This window comes from Podarcis vaucheri, assembly GCF_965113315.1.
Source record: "Podarcis vaucheri genome assembly, chromosome: 6".
Classification (NCBI taxonomy): Eukaryota; Metazoa; Chordata; class Lepidosauria; order Squamata; family Lacertidae; genus Podarcis; species Podarcis vaucheri.
Window position 1 is genome coordinate 24,932,301 of NC_138764.1, and position 23,526 is coordinate 24,955,826.

At 42.6% G+C, this 23,526-nt stretch overlaps 1 protein-coding gene across 2 annotated transcripts; it reads left to right on the forward strand.

Moving 5' to 3' along the window:
- Positions 1–2,496: 2,496 nt before the first annotated feature.
- Positions 2,497–23,311, forward strand: LOC309533857 (receptor-type tyrosine-protein phosphatase C-like). Of its 2 annotated transcripts, none has more exons than XM_082225518.1 (14): positions 2,497–2,748; positions 3,377–3,472; positions 4,550–4,591; positions 7,380–7,412; positions 8,749–8,832; positions 10,675–10,905; positions 12,064–12,189; positions 12,874–13,020; positions 16,435–16,643; positions 18,302–18,365; positions 18,549–18,666; positions 21,144–21,205; positions 22,535–22,673; positions 22,792–23,311. In XM_082225518.1, the coding sequence occupies exons 1-14, from the start codon at positions 2,685–2,687 to the stop codon at positions 22,802–22,804; spliced, it is 1,428 nt and encodes a 475-aa protein (XP_082081644.1). In that variant the 5' UTR covers positions 2,497–2,684; the 3' UTR covers positions 22,805–23,311. The 2 variants fall into 2 exon arrangements, with proteins under 2 accessions (XP_082081644.1, XP_082081645.1); XM_082225519.1 differs by having other exon boundaries at positions 21,144–21,178.
- Positions 23,312–23,526: the final 215 nt, after the last annotated feature.

The window sequence follows — 23,526 nt, forward strand, 5'->3', positions numbered from 1 at the left end:
GAATGTGTGGTGTTCACATGTGCAGGTTTTCACCAGATACAGTATGTTTTTAGTAACAAATATGAATTTCTGAACTAGCCATTAGAATGCTTTTCTTATGAAAGCACTGCAGCCTTATAATTTCCGTTTTCCTGGATTCAGATCCGGACAAGCTTCTGGGCAACCTCTGCGTTGTCATCCCTTAACTAATGATACATCTTTGACAAAGCACTGAGCGAGAAGTAATGCCTCCCCCATGCCCATCTTCACTGACATCTGTCTAACTCAAATGGATATCCCCAGAGAGAATGATCATGTCAACAGAAGAAGGGATCTCACAAGCCAGCCAGGAAGTATCACTGCAAGCTGATCGTCCATGTAAATGCTGTGATTTATGCTTACGAGTACAGTTGCTAAAAGGCATTTTCTGCCTCCATTCTGTAATGGCTGGAAACTGCCATGGGGAACACATTCCTATCCACAGGTTACAGTCCACATAAATAAGGAGTTTCCATAAACCCAAATGAAATCATGCTGCCGGGAGAGGGGGGGGGGATAGTTTTCAGATATAGTGGGATCAGTCATATGGCAGATTGGAAAGTACCTGGAAAACTAGGGTGAAAATAAATGCTATCTGACAGTAAATCCAGCATTGGGAACACTGCAAACTTGGGTGGAGAGAGGGAGCGGAAGAAGTTTGATTCAGTTCATGCTGCACAACAATACGCAAACTGAAACAGACATCTTTTGAAATTTGCACTTCTCTGATTTTTGCAATGCAGCTCTCCAGCTAATGCAAATTTCTATCAATATACAATTTTTGTATGCTATTTTGCCTAATAGGCACATTTTTCATAGCAATTTACTCTATCACAATGCATTTTTGTTATTATTTGCAGTTATATATGCATTTTCAAGCACACTTTACCCTAGTAGATGAATTTTTTGTAAACATTTCTTGGTTGCAAAATTCAGAGAAGTGCAAATTTGTGTTCTGGTTTGCGTATTGTGTTTAGGTTTTGGGAAGTGCATAGGAGGTAAGTTGCCTAGAGTGGTAGGGCAGGTTTCTCATCTCTCTGTGCCTCCTTTTTCCTCTGTTTTTGATCTTTAGCTTCTGTTGTATTCCTTTCTATTTCATAAAGACAGATTTTGTCAAAGGAAATCTTTCTTTCCCCACTCTTTCAGGACACAGAGTTTCTTTGTCCCTTAAAATATCACCTGCAATGATCTTTGTTCTCTTAGTCCTCTTAAGATTTGTGGGGGGCATTATTAGGGAGGCAATATTCAAGTTGTAATGCATTTTCATTTGTATAAAGTGTTCCTTTGGCAACAACTGGGAGCCAAAATCTGTCTAACGTGACAGCAGAGAGTGCATGAACTTGGCATCTTCTGTTTCTCCACTGTTCAAGGCACTGTTCAACTCCTTTTGCAAAATGCACCAGAGATATATTCCTTCCCCCAATTGAAATCCAAAGGGAAATGGCTGAAATTTTATTACAGAAAAGATTTCTGCAGAAAGGATATGGCACGTGTAGCACTGTTTGAATCCTGCCTAAATATGCACTTGAACAAGTGTTGGGACAAGTAGTGGAGGTAAAGAAAAAAAGACTATTTGAGGGCATGAGCACTGTATGGCAATGAATGTTTCTGCAGATGATGTTTCTTTCTTCACCCATCCATCTCCTCTCCTTGTGTTCTCTTCTTTTTCAACATATTTCCCCATCTTCCATAAAATCTTCAACAGGTGCCTTTTCGCTCTCTCTTAGATAGAGGATTCATGATGGAACATAGGAATCTGTCAGACATTGGTCCATCCAGCTAAGTTTTCTTTACACTACCTGGCAGTGGATTTCCAAGTTTTTGGAGAAAGGATATTCCTAGCCCTACTAGAAGATGCAAGTGTTCTACCACTGAGCTAGGATCTTCTTCCACTGGAAGGACAGAAAGCTGCTTTACATCTAAGAACTGATGGATCGCTTGAACGAAAATGGAACCAGACTGGTGGCTGCAAGGTGATAGCGGAGCAGCTGAAAAACTGATCGATGGGGGAAATTCAACAGTTGTTGAGGAATGTCAGGTTTGGGATAAATCATCACTCAGGGATGAGGATGAACATATTAATGATTATCCAGATGGTAGAGAACCCAGGATGCCCCAGGGCAAAACACACCTTCTAGAACCATTTGGAGGGAGATCTCATTGAAAAGCTGTTTGTACGTGCATCCTATAACATTTTCTGAACATTAGGCTGCTTTTTTGTTGGAATATGGTTTCCTCCACAGCCGTAAACGCTTCAACTATTTCAGCTAGGGAAACAGAAATCCTTCACAGTTCCTAGTGATACCCGCTTTTCAACTAGAAAGTCACAAGAATTGCAAAACAACAACAAAAAACAACCTTTTGTGGATTTCAGGAAACTAAAGATAGAAGAGAGGGAGAAAGAGTGCCTTTAGAGAACTTGGTAAAAATTATACGTGACAGCCCTTTGCTGTGCAGTGTATCTGTGTGGTTAGTTTCTGGGTATCAGAGGAAGCTGATTCCTGAATGATAAGGACACTTTGCATTATATATGTGCACAGCCTATTCTACATTTGATTTGGACCTTGGTGAGGCATTTGCACAGGGCAATAACCATTATTTTGCTTTCCAGAGACTGACACACACATACTGTTTTGTGAGGATACACATGAGCCCTGGATGTAACCATGTTTTTGTGGATTGAACTCTTGGTGTTTGGCTTCGCCCTTATTGTGGATGCACAAAACACAGGTGGGTGGCAACTATTTATTTGTTCAATTTGCATATCTTGGAATCTTCTTTAAAACAACTATCCAAACTCATTTTGAAAAGATCTAAGGGTTGGGTCTGAAATCTTAGGTGTGTCAAAATCTTAGGTTTCATGAAAAAAAGAGCACCAGTAATTCTTTAAAGGATGACATATTCATAATTACCAGCAGCTTGGAAACAATTCCTGGACCACATTCAGTTGGGGTGGAATAATTGTGATAAGACCTTCAGGTCTGGCCAGCACTCTTTTAGATTGAGAGCACCAATAGACGGGACCACAGAATCCTCCACCTTCCCGAACAAATATTACATGTGTAAAGAGTTTATTGGGAATTGGATGTTTGAAAATCTCTGTATAGCTCAGTTGGTTAGAACATGATGTTGATAACCAGGGGTTGACTTAGCAATTGGTCAGGTTGGCCCGGGGGTGGGTGTGCAAAAATTGTGTGAGTTCCCTAGACTGCTCTGGGTGGTCAGGCAAGGCATGCTAGCTCCTTTGGACTTCTCAGCAGAGGAGCTGCTAGCTGCATTACTTTAAATGAAATCAACTCTTCGTGGCATGATAAACTGCATCCAAGGGTACTAAAGGATCTTGTGGATGTAATTTCAGATCCTTCTTTAATTATCTTTGACAATTCTTCAAGAAAAGGTGGGGCTCCCATAGACTGGAACCAGACAAATGTTGACCCCAACTTTGAAGACCCAGGTAAGTACCAGCCAGTGACCTTTAAGGCTTTTTGTCTTGCTTGGTGAGGGTAGGGCACCATTCAGTGTGCCATCTCCAGAAGGAGACGGATGGTTGTGCCAGGTTGGGGGGGGGGTTCCAGCTATACACAATTTTAGCTTTATACAATCTCTGAACCTGACCCCCCCCAAGTTATGAGTCAACAGTATTCAATGCAATGTATAGTAAGCTGTGTTAATGTTCAAATACCATGAAAAAGAATCAATCAACCATAGAACAAAAGGTCTGATGTTACATATGTTTTTTAATTATGGATGGTTATATTTTAATGAGATTGTTGTATTGCTGTACTGCAATTCCCTACAGACTGGGTCCAGACAAATCTTGACCCCGACTTCGAAGACCCAGGTAAGTACCAGCCAGTGACCTTGACATCAATACCTAGAACAGATAATTCAACAGTCAATCATGAGCATTTAGAAAAGGATGCTGTGATTACGAAGACCCAGCATGGGTTTCTCAAAAATAAGTCCAGGAACACCCAAACCATCCTTCACTTCCAACAATCCCACTGGAATTGGAGATCCTTTGGAGACCCAATGCTGCCATGAGTTAACTAGTAGTGTGGCCTTTTACCTCTGCCAGGTGAAGCTTGGAACACTGATTTCAGGGATTTTTATCTGGTGAACTCACACTCTGGAAAAATCAGAACAGGACTGCCCATGATGGTAGTAGCCTTTGAAAAATGTCAGCAGTTTTAAGGCTTTCTGCCATGCTTGGTGAGGGTAGGGCACCACGCAACACGCCACCTCCAGAAGGATACAGACGGTTGTGCCAGGCGTGAGTGTTTCCAGGATTCTTCCAGATATACACGACTTCAGCTTTATGCACAATCTCTGAACCTGTATCCGCCCCCCGCCCCAGTTCTGAGTCAACAGTATTCAATGCAATGTATAGTAAGCTCTATTTATGTTCAAATACCATGAAAAAGAATCAATCAGCCATAGAACAAAAGGTCTGATGTTATATATGTATTTTAATTATGGATGGTTATATTTTAATGAGATTGTTGTATTGCTGTACTGCAATTCCCTACAGACTGGGTCCAGACAAATCTTGACCCCGACTTTGAAGACCTAGGTAAGTACCAGCCAGTGACCTTGACATCAATACCAGGGAAGGTCCTAGAACAGATAATTCAACAGTCAGTCATGAGCATTTAGAAAAGGATGCTGTGATTACAAAGACCCAGCATGGATTTCTCAAAAATAAGTCATGGCAGACTTCTTTTTTTGATGGAATTACAAACTTGGTGGATCAGAGAAATGCTGATTTCTGTAAGGCTTTTAGCAAAGTCCCCCATGATATTCTCTCAAGGAACCTGGTAAAGTGTGGGTTGAACGAGGTAATGGTTAGATGGATTTGTAGCTGGTTGACTGACTGAACCCAAAGAGTACTCATTAATGGTTCCTTTGCCACCCTGGAAAAAAGTGACAAGTGGGGTGCCGCAGGGTTCAGACATGGCCCGTTGTTGTTCAAGGTCTTTATAAATGACTTGGTTGAAGGAATTGAGGGGATGCTGATGAAATTTGTAGTTGAAACAAAACTGGGAGGGGTAGCTAATACCACAGAAGACAGAATCAAAATTCAAAATGACTAGGAAATTGGGCACAAGCTAAGAAAATGAATTTCTATAAGTACAATAAGGGATTTCAACTAGCTTCTGCACTTAGGCTGGCAGATGCACAATCATAGAATCATAGAGTTGGAATAGACCACAAGGGCCATCGAGTCCAACCCCCTGCCAAGCAGGAAACACCATCAGAGCACTCCTGACATATGGTTGTCAAGCCTCTGCTTAAAGACCTCCAAAGTAGGAGACTCCACCACACTCCTTGGCAGCAAATTCCACTGTCAAACAGCTCTTACTGTCAGGAAGTTCTTCCTAATGTTTAGGTGGAATCTTCTTTCTTGTAGTTTGGATCCATTGCTCCGTGTCCGCTTCTCTGGAGCAGCAGAAAACAACCTTTCTCCCTCCTCTATGTGACATCCTTTTATATATTTGAACATGGCTATCATATCACCCCTTAACCTCCTCTTTTCCAGGCTGAACATGCCCAGCTCCCTTAGCCGTTCCTCATAAGGCATCGTTTCCAGGCCTTTGACCATTTTGGTTGCCCTCCTCCTTTGGATGACATTTGGCTTACTATCAGTACCTGTGAAAAAAGTCTAGGGGTCTTGGTGGACCACAAGCTTAGCATGAGTCAACAGCGTGATGCAGCAGAAAAAATAGTGACTGCTATTCCAGGCTCTAGCAACAGACCTATAGTGTCCAGATGAGGGGAAGTTGTAGTACCACTCTGTTCAGCCTTGGTCAAACCACACCTGGAATACTTTGTCCAGTTCTGAGCACTTCAATTTAAGAAGGATGTTGACAAGCTGGAAGGTGCGCAGGGGAGAGCTACCAAGATGATCAAGGGTCTGGAAAATAAGCCTTATGAGGAGCGCTTGAAGGAATTGGGAATGTTTAGTCTGGAAAAGAGGAGACTGAGAGGAGATATGATAGCCATCTTCAAATATCTCAAGGGCTGTCACGTGGAAGGTGGAGCAAGATGGGGCAAGCTTGTTTTCTCTTACTCTGGAAGGTAGGACACTGGCAGAGGAAGAGGCATGCGGGGGGAGCGCACACCCCCCGGCAGCGTGATCATGGCGAGGTGCCATCATGGCTCCCCCCGTCTGTGCTGGGTGCTATGCCCCTATGGGCAGCACACCACACCCCCAGGATGAGCACCATGCCCCTGGGACTCACGCCAGCCACGCCCTGCCTGCTCTCCGCCCCTCGGTTCCGGAGCATGAAGCTCCGCCACTGAGGTAGGACTCAAACTAATGGCTTCAAGCTCCAAGAAAGGAGATTGTGACTATTCATCAGTGGAAACTTTCCGACAGTAAGTGCTATTTGACAGTGGAACAGTCTCCCTCAGGAGGTTGCAGACTCTCCTTCCTTGGAGGTTTTAAGGCTGAGGTTGGATGGCCATCTGTCAGGTATGCTTTGGTGAGATCTTAGCATTGCAGGAAGTTAGACTAGATGGCCCTTGTGGTACCCTCCAACTCTACAATTCTGTGATTCTATGATTCACAAGAAGTCAAAAAACGTTTGATGATACAAGCAGGCATTGGGGAATTCCAGTAGGGGCAATAAGCCTACCTGAAGGATGGGCTTTCAAGTCATTAGGTATGAAAAAGATTTAATCTCCATCTGATTCCTCTCCCCTCGAAACCATACCTTGCTCCACTGTGGAGCAGAAAAATGGTAACCTAGGTTTCCAGACGAATGTCGTTGCTGAGCATACTGTTGGCCCCAAAGACCCTGCAACAACCAGGGACACCAAAACCATTTTTCACTTCCAGCAATCAAACAGGAGTTGGGATCCTTTGGAGACCCAATGCTGCCATGAGTTAGCTAGTAGCTTGGCCTTTTATGTCTGCCTGGTGAAGCTTGGAACACTGATTTCAGGGATTTTTATCTGGTGAACACACACGCTGGAAAAATCAGAACAGGGCTGCCCATGATGGTAGTAGCCTTTGAAAAATGTCAGCAGCTTTAAGGCTTTCTGCCATGCTTGGTGAGGGTAGGGCAGCACGCAACACGCCACCTCCAGAAGGATACAGACGGTTGTGCTGGGTGCGAGTGTTTCCAGGATTCTTCCAGATATACACGATTTCAGCTTTATGCACAATCTCTGAACACAACAAGCTCTGAGTCAACAGTATTCAGTGTAATGTATAGTAATCTGTATTTATGTTCAAATACCATGAAAAAGAATCAGTCAACCATAGAACAAAAGGTCTGATGTTACATATGTTTTTTAATTATGGATGGTTATATTTTAATGAGATTGTTGTAATGCTGTACTGTAATTCCCTACAGACATGGTCCAGACAAGTGAATTCGAATACCCAGGTAAGTACCAGCCAGTGAACTTGGCATCAATACCAGGGAAGGTCCTAGAACGGATAATTCAACATCAGTCTGTGAGCATTTAGAAAAGGATGCTGTGGTTACTAAGACCCAGCATGTGTTTCTCAAAAATATGTCATGCCAGACCAATCTGATTTCTTTTTTTGATGGAATTACAAACTTGCTGGATCAGAGAAATGCTGATTTCAGTAAGGCTTTTGACAAAGTCCCCCTTTATATTATCTCAAGGAAGCTGGTAAAGTGTGGGTTGAATGAGGTAATGGTTAGATGGATTTGTAGCTCATTAATGGTTCCTTTTTTCATCCTGGAAAAAAGTGATGTGGGGTGCTGACTTGGGCCCGTTGTTGTTCAACATCTTTATAAATGACTTGTTTGAAAGAATTGAGGGGATGCTCATGAAATTTGTAGTTGAAACAAAACTGGGAGGGGTAACTAATACAACAGAAAACAGAATCAAAATTCAAAATGGTTAGAGAACTGGGCACAAGCTAACAAAATGAATTTCTATAGGGACCATAGGGAATTTTAACTAGGTTTTAATACATTAATGAGATTGCTGTATTGTGTATTTAATTATGGATATTTATATCTTTTTGAGTTTCTGATAGGTTTTTATCTTCTGTAAAACTCTTTGCAGCCTATATTGGCATTAAGCAGTATATAAATTGTGTGTATGCAACATTGAATGATAATTCAATACTTTTATAAAAAAATCAGCTTATAAAACAGTGTCCTTTTTCTTACAGTGCCCAAATCACTTTGAAAAGATCTAAGGGTTGGGTCTGAAATCTTAGGTCTGAGGTGTGTCAAGATCTTAGTGAGGGTTTTTCTGAAAAGAAGAGCACCAGTAATTCTTTTAAGGGTAAAATATTCATCGTTACCATCGGGTGGGAAACAATTTCTGGACCATATTCAGTTGGGGTGGAATAATTGAGATAAGGCCTTCAGGTCTGGCCAGCCCTCTTTTAAATTAAGAGCACCAATAGACAGGACCACAGAACCCTCTATCTTCCTGAACAAATACTTACGTGTGGAAAGAGTTTGTTGGGAATTGGTTGTTTGAAAACCTCTGTATAGCTCAGTTGGTTAGGGCATGATGCTGATAACCAGGGGTTGACTTAGCAATTGGTCAGGTTGGCCCAGGGTGTGTGTGTGCAAAAATTGTGTGAGTTCCATAGACCCTTCTTCTGCTACTCTGGGTGGTCAGGCAAGGCACACCAGCTACTCTGGACCCCTCAGCTGCTAGCTACTTTAAATGAATTCAAATCTTCATGGCTGCATTCAAGGGCACTAAAAGATGTTGCGAATGTAATTTCAGGGCCACCTGTGCCTCCGATGTCTGAGAGTTATTTGGGTGATTTTTGGCGTAAAGGTGGGGGCCACGATCCTCTTGTGGACTGCAGTAAGTTTATTGTTTCCTTGAAGATGGAATGTGACTAATTTTATTAAGTCCCCCCCCCCCGGTTACTCAGGAGCTGTGTTGATCCACATATCCACATATTTACATACATCACCCCAAAAGCAGTGGAACATGACATAATCAATATGCCGAGGGCCTTCCGGTGGTTCCCTCATTGCGAGAAGCAAAGTTACAGGGAACCAGGCAGAGGGCCTTCTCAGTAGTAGCACCCGCTCTGTGGAACCCCCTCCCATCAGATGTCAAGGACATAAACAACTATCGGACTTTTAGAAGACATTTGAAGGCAGCCCTGCTTAGGGAAGCTTTTACTATTTGAAGAATCATTGTATTTTAATATTCTGCTGGAAGTTGCCCAGAGCGGCTGGGGAAACCCAGCCAGATAGGCGGGGTATTAATAATAATAATAATAATAATAATAATAATAATAATAATAATAAATATTTTAGGAGCAGCTGACAGTAATAGCATAGGAGTTGTATTCAACTAAGTCATACTCAGAAGTATACCCACTGAAATGAACAAACCTAGCATTATTTGCTTTTATTTGTTATTAAAGTTCGTACTGCCCTTAATTACAGGGCAGCTTACAATATATAAACACAAAAATACATCCCATAGTAACAAACAAAAACAATAGCGGGCTGCAATTCTCACCTCACTTACCTGGGAGTATGTGCCATTGAATTCAGTAGTACTTGTGTCTCAATAGACACAGTTAGGATACATAGCTGTCAAAGTTTCCCTTTTTTAAAGGGAAATTCCCTTATTCTGAATAGGATTCTTCACAAGAAAAGGGAAAAGTTAACAGCTATGTTAGGATTGCACTGTTACTCATACCTATTCATTTCAATGGGTCTGCTATTTATAGAATACATCCAACTTGTATACAATGAACTTTAATAAGATCTTCATCCAGCTGAAATGCAGCTTTTGGCTTCTGATTAGAAATGCAAACCAACTTTGTCCCGCTTGGACTACTGTAATGCGCTCTACATGGGGCTACCTTTGAAGGTGACTCGGAAACTGCAATTAATCCAGAATGCGGCAGCTAGACTGGTGACTGGGAGTGGCCACCGAGACCATATAACACCGGTCCTGAAAAATCTTCATTGGTTCCCAGTACATTTCCGAGCACAATTCAAAGTGTTGGTGCTGACCTTTAAAGCCCAAAACGGCCCCAGTCCTGTATACCTGAAGGAGTGTCTCCACCCCCATCATTCTGCCCGGACACTGAGGTCCAGCACCGAGGGCCTTCTGGCGGTTCCCTTGCTGAGAGGGCCTTCTCGGTAGTGGCGCCTGCCCTGTGGAACGCCCTTCCAGCAGATGTCAAGGCAATAAACAACATGCAGAAACAGCGCTAAATCACGTGCAGAAGTGCCGAATTGCAACCTGCTTGTGCACACACGCAGCGCTGTGGGTTGTGAACGCTGCGGGTTGCGAATGTGCTTCCCGCATGGATCACGTTCGCAACCTGAGCCTCCACTGTAAGCTCCGCCCAATCACATTCCACCACCACCACCCCAGTCTGATGCCAAGGTGTTCTGATGGGCCACTATATATATTGCTGATGAGCTGTGTTTGGCTTGGTGAGTCACACAGGTTGGGCAGATCTGGTTAATGAACTGAAATATTACCAGTATGAACAGAAGGAAAACAGGCAACTGCAGATCTAAGTGATCAGCAGAAGGAAAATTTGTCTCACCTGTAGTGCACATACTGTGCCTCTCTTTAAACTGTTAATGCACATTAAACATTGTTTGCGGTTGGCTTGTTTTTAAAACGTTCCAGTGCAACAAGCGTTTTAACATTGATTTGTTCTCTTAGATCGTAGAACCATTTCAGTGGCTCGTTATGAGTACAATTCACAGGGTGCCACTGCAGAACTTAAAGTTACGAAGAAGCCAGAACTGCAAAATGTTAGCTGTGAAAATGCCCACTGTACTTGGGACAAGGACCGAAACACACTTGCTGGACTTCAAGAATGTGACGAATACAAGATAGTAGCATCTTTTAATGGATGTGATGATTTAATATTCCCAGTTTATGTCCCCCCTGGTAAGATCAGATACTTCTCATTTATTTAAGCAAAATCTGCCTTCTTGTTTTTCAGCCACTCTGATGAGCTGTCCTCCCCCCCAGTGCTAAGCTATTGGGAGAATCTATGTCAGAGTCAGAGGGCTAGAGAGGGTGCGGGAAGTCAGTTTTAATTTTTTTGCTGTCAGCTAATATACTGGTTTTCTGTTTTTTATGGTTTCCAACCACTGTTAATCGCATAGTAACTCTGGTGGCTTCTCTATGCTATTTAGAATAAAAGAATGTGCAACTAATAATCGGAAATGTCGTTGCCATGCTCCACCAAAATTGAAGAGATTTTCTTTCAAGTTATTGTGTTCAGATTTGTATTGGTTTTATATTGAAAACAGCAAGCAGTTGTGCCCCTTGAGTCATGAGCAATGCCAACTAAGTGAATGCATGAAGCTGGCGAGAGGTGAAGGACTGTAGTGATTCTAGAATGATGCTGTAATGATTAGAATTACAGTATTTTTTGCTCTATAAGACTCACTTTTTCCCTCCTAAAAAGTAAAGGGAAATGTGTGTGCGTCTTATGGAGCGAATGCAGGCTGCGCAGCTATCCCAGAAGTCAGAACAGCAAGAGGGATTGCTGCTTTCACTGCACAGCGATCCCTCTTGCTGTTCTGGCCTCTGAGATTCAGAATATTTTTTTCCTTGTTTTCCCACTCCAAAAACCAGGTGCGTCTTGTGGTCTGGTGAGTCTTATAGAACGAAAAATACAGTAAGTGCTGGACAAATAATCCACAAGCACCACTAAATCCCATAGATCACAGAGGGAAATTTTAAACCTTTGAAATCTATTAGGATTTTAAAATGCTCAACTGTGGCTGATTTGTGCCCAGTGCTCTTGATTCAAGTCTAGATGATTGATAATTCACTAGATTTCTCTCAACAACAGGCTTTTAAAGCTAAGCAATGTTTTTATTTCTCCTTCCATCGTATCTCATAGTCATCTAACATATAAAAGTACGCTAATTCAAAATGAATAGATGAACACTGAAAACTGTGTTAGGTACTCATTTGGGGTAAAATGATGCAACCCATTAAGCAATATATTATCCAGCATGCTTTTAAAACTAAAAAAGAAATACTGAACAGAATGTCATTGTGATATTTTTCTCCTTTTTCTTTATTTGTAAGAAACCGATAAATGGAATCTGGAAGAACCACAAAAAAGTAACACCAGTGTGACTTTATCTTGGAACAATCGTGGATATGATAAGCATCGTTGCCATTTAAGATATTTGTGTTACTGTGTTCCTTATGGTAGGAGATTTTAGAAGTTTTGAATTTCTGTCTTTATTGGCTGGAGAATTAAATGCACTTTATTGGGGACCTTTGTTTTTGTGTCCTGTGTATGAACGTATTTAGAATTAAGTATAGAGAGGTGGAAAGGCAAACAAGTCTGGTAAAGGTATGAGTCTCTCTCTCTCTCTCTCTCTCTCTCTCTCTCTCTCTCTCTCTCTCTCTCTCTGACCTTAATGAAATAGTGAGAAGAAATACATCCTGCTGTCCAGAAGGATCTTACTCTACACAAGTGGTTTCAAGTCCCTAAAAAATCACAAGTTGTTGATAGTTTCTCCAGGTTTGATTACTGTAGATAACAAGGGTGCAATATTTTGTGTGAAACATTAGATATGGATGGTGCCAAAGAACTGCTTGCTAGGGTGGACCTAAAACACATAGCTACAGTCAAATAGCAGCTCACGTGGAGTTGAGGTCAGGGGAAAGAAGCAAGAAAGTGGGTAGCATGTTCTTGATTTTTGGTCAATCAGAGCTAACCTACATGACCCTCCATATCTTCTTGGACTCATCTCCCAAAAGCCCCAAGTAGCACAGCCAATGGTAAGGGATGTTGGGAGTCTTGAGGGCAAAAGATTCCCCATCCATGGCATAGATGCTTCTGGACGCCTGAAGTACGGAGCAATGATGTTTTGCAATTTCTTATAGATCAGAATTTTCGGACCACTGAAGAGCAGAATGGTTGTACAGTGACAGGTTTATCACCCAACAAGAACTACAGTTGTTTATCAGAATTATTGTTTCATGGCAATATTGCGAAAACTGGCAACAAACAGCTAACAACAGATTATGGAAGTGAGTATGACAACATGATGCTTAGTCACTTATGAACTTGCCTTCATCCCAGAAACTAAACTTTTACAATGAAGAAAGGTATTGTTGTGCACATATAAATAAAAGCATACAAATGGGATTTAATGTATTACCGTGACAGATTATAATCTGGGCAGGAGTGCCTGATCCAAGTTTGGAGGCCCTTGGGTAAGATGTCCATGGTGGGCCCCTTCTCCAGCTAGGTCTACCTTCTTCTCCCCACTGTTTATTTTCTGGCCTTCCTGATCTGAGACAAAACTGCATGGTAAACGAAAGGGAGCCACAAGCAGAGTCTCCTGCTCTTTCTCCTTACTCCTGTCACTACACATTCACTCAGAGGACATTTTCACTGGCATTCAATCATAAGTCCATCCATTTTGCGTGGATTTTTTTGAAAGAATGCCTAAAAGGTTACCATTTAAATGATCTACATTATGGTACATATTTCCCCGGAGTGCATATTTTTTCAAGGCTTTACAACATGGTTTCCTATGAAGCATGCCTTTTATACATAACCTCAACAATACTTCATTTCATGTGCCCTTCTTGGGTGATGTGCACTGTCAGATTGGAAGTTGCATTCTGATCCGAAAGCAAGTTTAGGGCCATTGAATTGGGTCACACAGCTGCAAAGAGCAGGCTGAACCAATTCCCCCTCTATCCCTAGCAGGCAGATACAAGAAGAAAGAGGAGTAGCAAATCCCAGACTTCTGGAATAAATAATAATAATAATAATAATAATAATAATAATAATAATAATAATAATAATAATAATAATAATAATTTATTATTTATACCCCGCCCATCTGGCTGAGTTTCCCCAGCCACTCTGGGCTGATCCCAATCAAGTGTTAAAACAGTACAGCATTAAATATTAAAAACTTCCCTAAACAGGGCTGCCTTCAGATGTCTTTTAAAGATAGGATAGCTGCTTATTTCCTTCACATTTGAAGGGAGGGTGTTCCACAGGACGGGCGCCACTACTGAGAAGGCCCTCTGCCTGGTTCCCTGTAACCTCACTTCTCGCAATGAGGGAACCGCCAGAAGGCCCTCGGCGCTGGATCTCAGTGTCTGGGCTGAACGATGGGGGTGGAGACGCTCCTTCAGGTATACAGGACTGAGGAAGCTGGTAGTTGTTGCTCTGCTGAGCACGGGCCTCAGTAGGTACCCAATGATGGTGATCTTTGAAGCTGACCCTGATGGGCACTGGATATTATTTGAGGATGCAACCAGAATGACACCATACTGCATTTTTATTCCTAAGAAAATTATTGTGCAGATTTTAAAAAAGAATTGTAGCTTGACGTGAATACAGGATGTAACAGGCTGATGAATCAAAATATATGAAGGTGATATTGTTCTAGAAATAGAACCTAGATAGGGGGAAGTTCAGAGCATGCAGCTCCCAAGAGGGTCCTGTCTTTGCCATAGCTGCCATGTTGGAGTCAAGCTCAGATAGTCTCTGACTCTGCTTCCTCCATCTTGCCACTCCTAGACTCCAAAGATTTTTCTCTCACCCTCTTCAGGTAAACTGTAGGCCTGTTACTAGCTAAGACCAGGGTCCGGGGAGAGGCTTTTTTCTTAAATCCTAGTAGCGTAGCTAGGCAGGGGTGGTGGTGGGCTGTCCTGTAGGGTGGCAAAGGGGTTTGTAGGTTGGCACGATCACTGCTAGGGATCAGGGGTGGGATTCTGAGTGGCAGAGGAGCTGGAGGGCGGCATGGCAGTTGCTGGGTGTCCTAGGCACTGTGGGGGAGTGGCGGCTCCCCTAAGAAAAGCTCAACAGCTTTGGTCCGCCACTGTTAAACTCTAATCCTTTACTGATTCCAGAGATTTCTTTTCTTTTCTTTTTCTTTTTTATTTTTTTATTGTTACCGTTCACATTAACACACCATACAGAAAAAAGAAAATAAATTCCATAACCACCAAAGAAAAAAAGAGAATTAATACATCAACTAATAACCTTCAAAACATTAAATACATAAAATAAAAGTGGTCTTTTTTCTATGCGCCAGACTTCCCGTCTATTCCTTATTACAGATTCTGTATTAATTGTTCACTGCCATTGCATAACGAGTTTGTGCAATTTCAATATCCCTTAATCCATTCATTGGTTTTGCCACATTTTTAACACTGCTACTGAAATTATTTGAACTCTGTGTATGACCTTAAACTACTACTTTTATTTTTCAAGTATATTTTAAAAACTTCCCATTCTGAGAGAAATACCTGTTTTGGTTTATTTTTCATCTTTTCTGACATGCTATCTAATTCCGCGTATTCAGTCATTTTTTGAATCCATTCTAATCTTGATGGGTCTTTATCACTTTTCTAATTTGCCACAATGAGAACTCTTGCTGTGACCATAGCACATAAGACAATCTCTTTAGCCTTTTTAGGAATATCCGAGTCTGTGATTCCCAAAAGGAAAGCTTCTGGTTTCCTATTAAAAGATATTTTTAACATTTTTTCCAATTCTATGTGGATATCCTCCCCAAACACCTTTATTTCTATACACTGCCACCACATATGGAATAAAGTACCTGGCTTTTCTTTACACCTCCAGCAATTATTGGGGACATTTTTGAACATCTTGAACAATTTCCAGGGGGCTAATGCTGCATTTAAAGAAAATTCTCTCTCAGCGAGTAACAGGCTGTAAAATGCCAATTTATTTTCCACAGGTTTTCCCACTGCTCCATTGTTATTGAGTACCCAAAATCTTGTGACCACTTAATCATAGCTGCTGTCACCTCCTTTAGAATGTGTTTCAATTCTGGAGTTCACCAAATCCGATTCAAATCTGGAAGTCTCAGTGGAGAAACCCTTTTGTCTATCAATTTTGAATGTCTCAAATAATTGGTGATATTGAAACCAATCACCAATGCACTCTCTTATTTCCCTGAAGCTTTTAAATTTCAGTTGGTTATTCTCCTCCTTTAGAAGTACTTTATATGTTGGCCACAGTTCCTGGGTATTTTTTCTTTTAACCGCCTTCGCCTCTATTGGCGAGATCCACCAGGGAACCTTGGGTTCGAGCAGGTTTTTAAACTTCTCCCAAAACGTCATTAGGGATTTCCTAATAATATGGTTTGAAAAGTTCCTGTGAACTTTTGCTTTCCCATATGCTAAGTACGTGTGCCATCCTCATCGATTATCATATCCTTCCAAGTCTAAGAGGTGTGGGTCCAGAGTTTCCAAAGGAGGGCTGCCCACCCCCTCAAACCTATAACACAGCAAACAGGGATGAAAGATTGCGCAAAGCAATCTTTTTCAGAAGAAAATAAAACTAAAAACCTACAGTGTTTCAGAGTCCACACTGATTTTTTTAATCTGTTCATGAGATCTAAAAGCTTTAGCATGCAGACTATGAATATCAACCATTTCTCTTTTAAACAGAGCCAACACCAGTGAGAGAACTGCAAGTCGACCCATTAAACCAAGAAATCAGTGCTGTTAAGATCAAGTGCAGGGAGCCAGAACAAATAAATGGTCCTGAAGAAAAATATTATTTGTACTTCTTAGACATGGAGACCATGATTGAAGCTAACGAAAGCTGTTACTTTGAAGTTATAAACCTCTGTCATTCGACAACATACCAGTTTAAGGTAAATTGCTTAATTCTAACTTTTACGGTCAGCAACGACCTGGGACGTGGGTGGCACTGTGGGTTAAACCACAGAGCCCAGGACTTGCTGATCGGAAGGTCGGCGGTTTGAATCCCCGCGACAGGGTGAGCTCCCATTGCTTGGTCCCTGCTCCTGCCAACCTAGCAGTTTGAAAGCACGTTAAAGTGCAAGTAGATAAATAGGTACCACTCCGGTGGGAAGGTAAACGGTGTTTCCGTGTGCTGTTCTGGTTCGCCAGAAGCGGCTTAGTCATGCTGGTCACATGACCCGGAAGCTGTACGCCGGCTCCCTCAGCCAATAAAGTGAGATGAGCGCTGCAACTCCAGTGTCGGTCACGACTGGACCTAATGGTCAGGGGTTCCTTTACCTTTACCTTACAGGCAATGACCATTTTAGGTGTGTCCAAGTGACGTGTGATCGCGGAGTGGAGCAGGCTTTGTTCTGGTCCACACCTGAACCATTAGCTTTATCTGAATGAGTATTTAAACAGAATGATGTGCTATTCTTTTTCTTTCCAGGCAGATTTTTCGGGCAACTTTTCTCTAGAGCAGCCTCTTTCATAAAGAGATTGGCTGAATGCACACAGATTTCCATCTTCTTTCTGATCTCCCCTGCGGGATGAATTGTGGAGGATAAGATTGATCTGGGGATTTACTGAATGGCCAATTGCATCTCCCTGAGATTACCTCCTTTGCCTCTAAAGGCAGTGGGGCAAAAATTTGAGGCACAATGCATACCGGTTGTTCTGGAGCTGCCATATTCTTCCTGGCCTTAGAAAAAGACATGGTACTGCAGTAGAACCCATTAGGGCATAGCTGTCAACTTTTCCCTTTTCTTGCGAGGAATCCTATTTGGAATAAGGGAATTTCCCTTAAAAAAAGGAAAACGTTGACAGCTATGCATTAGGGCGGCTCTAGTTTCACCAAACTCACCCACCTGAATGCCTGTTTTCTTAGATCCCATAGCCTTCTCCAACTACGCATCCCGTTGTAAGAAATAAACAACTAAACAAAATGACTTTATTTCCCCTTCAACATTTTCCATTATTACCCAACCCACAGGTAGACGCAGTAGAAGCTGGTCTATTAGCACTGCCCCATCAACCTCAGTTTGCCCCCAGCCAGCTCTTGAGTCTCAGTTTTGTCTCTTGTAGAACTCAGCAGGAAGGAACATGGAAATGAAATGAGAATTAGTTTGCTCTGCCTGCTATTCAAAGTGGCTCCACCTACTGTTGGACCTCCTTACCGCCCTACATTTGTGTAAAAGTACAGTGGTACCTCAGGTTACAAACGCTTCGGGTCACAAACGCTTCGGGTTACAAACTCCACTAACCCGGAAGTAGTACCTTGAGCTGAGAACTTTGTCTCAGGATGAGAATGGAGATCGTGCGCCGGTGGCGCAGTGGCAGAGGGAGGGCCCATTAGCGAAAGCGCGCCTCAGGTTAAGAACAGTTTCGGGTTAAGAACGGACCTCCGGAACGAATTAAGTTCGTAACCCAAGGTACCACTGTAGCTCTCTTTATGATATCACTTCTTTGGTTTAGGCGGAAAACTGTTTGGAAGGTCTGCCACATTGTTTGTGGTGATACATTTTGGACTAATAAAATAACAGCATTCCCTGTTATTTCTGTTTATCAGGTTATTTTCTACAATGGGAAATATCTCTCAGACCCTGTGATCTCTGACCCAGTAAGAAGAGGACGTAAGCTAAAGTTTCAACTGCTTCTTTTAATTTGCTGATTAACCTAATTTACATGTTAAAACACAGAGTAAGAAATGACATGACATGCAGAAAGCAAAGTGAAGAGATGTGCCAGAACTAACTTCTGCTAACATTTTCTAAAATCTTTTCAACATAGCTTGTCTCTCCCTCTCTTCTTTTTAGATGTTGTAAATAATAATGGAAACCTAGTGACGTGTTTGGCATTCCTCATTACTGGGAAGTCCTTGGCTTTGCTCCTTCTTCTGCATAAAATCCACAACCTTATCATAAAAAATTCAAGGTTAGGCTATTTCCCTTCCTTTCGTCTCTTAAGTATATGCAATTAGATGAGAAGACCGCAACATTTTTTTTTCCTTAAAAGGTAAAGGGACCCCTGACCATTAGTTCCAGTCGTGGCCGACTCTGGGGTTGCGGCGCTCATCTCGCTTTACTGGCCAAGGGAGCTAGCATACAGCTTCCGGGTCATGTGGCCAGCATGACTAAGCCGCTTCTGGCGAACCAGAGCAGTGCATGGAAATGCCGTTTACCTTCCCGCCGGAGTGGTACCTATTTATCTACTTGCACTTTGACATGCTTTCAAACTGCTAGGTTGGCAGGAGCAGGGACTGAGCAACGGGAGCTCACCCTGTCGCGGGGATTCGAACCGCCGACCTTCTGATCGGCAAGTCCTAGGCTCTGTGGTTTAACCCACAGCGCCACTCACGCCCCTAATTTTTATTCTTAGGCGTAGGCTAAGATACAATTCATTTGCTATCATGTGTGATGGTGTGGGATTTCTTTCTTTCTTTCCCTGTTACATTTATATCCCAACTTTGCTCCAAGGAGTTCTCGGCAGTTTTCCTCTCACCTTTCAGGGAGTATGCTGCGGAGGGCTGCACTGAGGAGGAATGGTGGAAGCCTCCCCCTCCCCTCCCCCTCCCCCTGATCCTGCTCCAGATCCTGAATCTTCCCAGGGGCAGGAGGACAGTATAGATTTGGAGAAGTGGTTTGCAGAGGGACATAGTTCAGAAGGCAGAAGCTGGGAAATACTGGATGGGTGAAACAGCTAGGAGAAGAAACACTGTTAACAGACTCACAGTTTCTGGAAAGCATTCACCCTCCCTTCTCCAAAGTCACAGAGAACTCAGAAAGTGGCAGAACAGAAAGCACAGAGGGTACAAACTCAGATTACAAGACGTAGAAGTGACGTACAGTGGTGCCTCGCAAGACAAATTTAATTCATTCTGCGAGTTTTTTCGTCTTGCGGATTTTTCGTCTTGCGAAGCACGGTTTCGGAAAAGTTTTGGAAAAGCTTCAAAAATCACCAAAGTCTTCAAAAACCTCAAAAAAGGCTACCACACCGCGTGCTATGAGTTGCTCCTCGAAGTCAAGTCGCAACTGTATTAACGGTTTTAAGAAAAAGGAAACAAACTTGCAAGACGTTTTCGTCTTGCGAAGCAAGCCCATAGGGAAATTCGTCTTGCGAAGCAACTCAAAAAACCAAAAACCCTTTCGTCTTGCGAGTTTTTCGTCTTGCGAGGCATTCGTCTTGCGAGGTACCACTGTAGATTAATAAACTTAATTGGGAGCTCTGCCATTTCTAGGAGATAGTCTTTGTTCTCTCGCTGTGATTAAAGTTTCTAACTGGTAAGAAGTCTCCTTTTCCTTTATTCTGCTTATCTACTGCTGGGGGGAAGGGAGCCGATTCCCTGAAATCACCCTTGTAAAATCTTGCAACAGCCCTATGAGGTGACTTAGACTGAGAGAGAGCGTTTCATGACTGAGTAGGAATTTGAGCGCTGTTCTCCGAGGGTCCCAATCCAACCATCTAACCCCTGCTCCACAGTGTCTTCCTTTGACCATGGTCTGTTGGTTGCATACTTCTCCAGTGGAACCAAGTGTAAAGTAAGATAAAGAGAAGTGAAAATTCCTCCTGGGAATGGTTGGAGAGGAAGAACATCAGGACATTCATGGCCTCCCATCAGACCACCATTGCAGCTTACTAAAAAGGAGAGGGGTGGGGAGGTGGGGAGGTCAAGGCTGTGCAAATGCACTGGTGAAACCAGTTGGGGACCACCAGTGCGTCTGCACCGTGGCAACTGTTAGATTTCTGTTATGCCACTGTGCAGTTTTTGGAGTCACAAGACTCTGTTTACGTTCCAGAGTGTTGGAAGACTGACGGGAGACGGTTGTTGAAGTTACTGGTTTCCTGATTCTTTGTTCTTTTCTGTCCTGCATAGTTAGAAATAAACGTAGCAATGTAGCACATATTTCTGGCTCTTCTGCTGCTGTCCGGGTACTCTGTATAATGGGAGTGTGCCTGAAGTCTCATTAAAGGCTTAGGTCGTTAATCACCATTGGAGCAGAGGTTTATAGATTCCAAAGATACGACAACGAGGAGAGCCATTACAGCTCGGCCATCCAGAAGCTCCTCTCTGCCACCTCACCCCTCTCGCTCTCTGTAAACTGCAGTGGCACTGCTACTCAGAGGCCAAGTGAACCCTTTGCCTCTTCCTGATTCCTTCTCAAGCTAAAGTTGGCTGATAGTAGGGTTGCCATATTTAAAAGAAAAATTAGCCAATGCATCTGGGTTTTCTCGGACATTTAAGCGATTTAAGGATATTTAAGGACACTGTTCACAACAAAGGACCAAACCAGAGATGAGCCTGCTGATTTCGTTCGTCAACCTGGCTGGAGTTACCTAGAATTTGGTTGCAGGAAGCTTCAGTAACATGGAGCATTACTCTCATACTTCATAACTGTTTATGTTTCTTACAGGGATCGAGATGTACCTATGCAGCCTCTTAACAGAGGTTGGTATTCTCCTACTTCTGGCAAGGGCAAGTATTTAATTGATGTTTCTGCCTAGCTCATGACAATGGCTTGGTAGCAGTACCGAACCCTGAAGCATGCTTCTTGGAGTCGTAAGGTAGACACTTTCCTCATAGACCCATGCAGGCATTGCAGAATCAGGGAATTGGCCTGATGAACCTCCCATAGCTACTTCTGTGCTGCCAAGTGGCTAATATGCCACTGACTTCACTCTTAAGCTTCAAGAAGAGCTGCTCAGACTCCGCCCTCTTCACTAAGCTTTGAGTGCAACTTAAGGTTCTGTCTTCCTCACTTTTATTGTGGCATTGATTTTAGTAATCTGAATTGTTTTAATGTAATTTGAAAGATTTTGATTGGGCGGTATGATCTTTTATGGACTTCTTTGTCAGAGTTTCGCATTGACCTGTAAAACGTTATTAAATATAACATTATATAAAGCTAACCGCTGTTTCCCATTGCCAATGGCTCACTGCTCTGCAGCACCCCCTTGTGTCACATTTTAATAACGCCTCTTTAACGTTATAAACAACGAGTGTAGGTCCACCCATTGTTACAGATGCCATTTAATACTTGTTTTGTATTTGTATGAAATTGATTTTTCAAACCCTGCCTACTGACATTAGCAGGCGCCTTCACTGGACTCTTCAGTGCCTGCTGAAAACATTTTTCTTTAGACAACCCTACCCACATGTGCAGAGTGCTTTAATCTGTCTATAGTTTATCACTGATTTTAATTATCTTTTGAATGTTTTAATTATTTGTGTTTAATTTCTTTTATTCTTTTTGGAAACTGCCTTGAGAATTTATTTTTTATTTCTACAACCAATCGGCATATACATTTTATGAAATAAACATAAATACCGTATTTTTCGCCCTATAGGACGCACTTTTTCCCCTCCAAAAATGAAGGGGAAATCTGGGTGCGTCCTATGGGGCGAATGCAGGCTTTCGCTGAAGCCTGGAGAGTGAGAGGGGTCGGTGCGCACCGACCCCTCTCGCTCTCCAGGCTTCAGGAAGCTCTGCGCAATCCTCGGGAGACCGGCTCCGAAGCCCCGCCCCGCTCCAGATGGCCGCGCAGAGCTGCCTGCAGTCCCGGGATCAGCACACTTCTCCCCATCGCCAGCCCCAGAAGCTCGGGGGACAGCGGGGAGGCAGGGTGTGCCTTCCCACTGTTCCCCGACCCGGTTCTTCCAGCCCTGCACCTGGGGGGGAAATATTTTTTTTTCTTTATTTCCCCCCAAAAAAACTAGGTGCGTCCTATGGGCCGGAGCGTCCTATGGGGCGCAAAATATGGTAAACAAGACTGCTCCATACTAAGTATTTTGTCTTATTTCTAGATTATGAAAACTGTGGGCCACAGCACACGACAATGGATGTGACTGAGCAGACAGAACCTCTAACAGGAAGCCAGATGTGTACATCAGTAAGAAGTCCAGGCAATCGTGTTGAGCATAGAGAGGAAAATGAATTAAACATGTAAGTGAGAAATGATCACAGATGTACCCTTACCATTAAAATAAATAAATAACCAGCAGTTAATTGTACAGCAGTGATGAAGGTTACCAATGTTACCGAGTTTTTTCATGTGTTGCAGGGGGTTGGACTAGATGACCCTCGGGATCCCTTACACCTCTACAAGTCTATCATTCTTTGCATGAGGACATATTGGAGCTGCACAAGAGATAAAGCACTTGAGGATGCAAGCTGGAGTTGAAGAGCAATAGTCGGTTTCAAAATCTGCTGCCATTTTTATGTTAACACCCCCCCCCATATGATGTACTACAGCACAGCTTTAATATTATACAAATTGTTGGTACTTTTCATCACCTCTTTCACATGTGTGCAACGTTGTTTTTTAAATGGTAAATGTTGTTGTTTGGAATGGCATGTTAGCCATTATTATTCTCATTTTTCATCTGCTGGAGGGTTTGTAAATGTGCATTCCGTCGTTGACCAATTTTGCAATGTTTAATTTTGATTATGTTGCTTTGAATGCATGCTTTACTTTTGAGTAATGTTTTATTCTGCATTGTTTTATTGGATGCTTCAATGTCAGTTGCAAACTGTTTTGAGATCAGTTGTAGAAACAGTAGCAAAGAGACGTGTAAAGTTCATTGGCTTCACGCCTTAGATTCCTGTTACAACGCCTTATAAACTTTGCTATCACAGGAAATACTGCACGTTCACCCCTCTAACAAACCCTGCTTCTGTAACTCTGTGTGAGACTTAATTTGAGAGTCAGGCGTTTGAGCCCCACATTGGGCAAAAGATTCCTACGTTGCAGAAGGTCGGATTACAGGACCACTGTGATCCCTTCTTTGCTTCTGTT

Excerpts from the sequence above, each read along its gene's own strand:
- LOC309533857 (XM_082225518.1), top strand. The coding sequence starts at position 2,685 with ATGTTTTTGTGGATTGAACTCTTGGTGTTTGGCTTCGCCCTTATTGTG. Across the intron at positions 13,021-16,434 it reads GCTAACAACAGATTATGGAA|AGCCAACACCAGTGAGAGAA; the intron begins GTGAGTATGACA and ends TCTTTTAAACAG. Across the intron at positions 16,644-18,301 it reads CGACAACATACCAGTTTAAG|GTTATTTTCTACAATGGGAA; the intron begins GTAAATTGCTTA and ends TCTGTTTATCAG.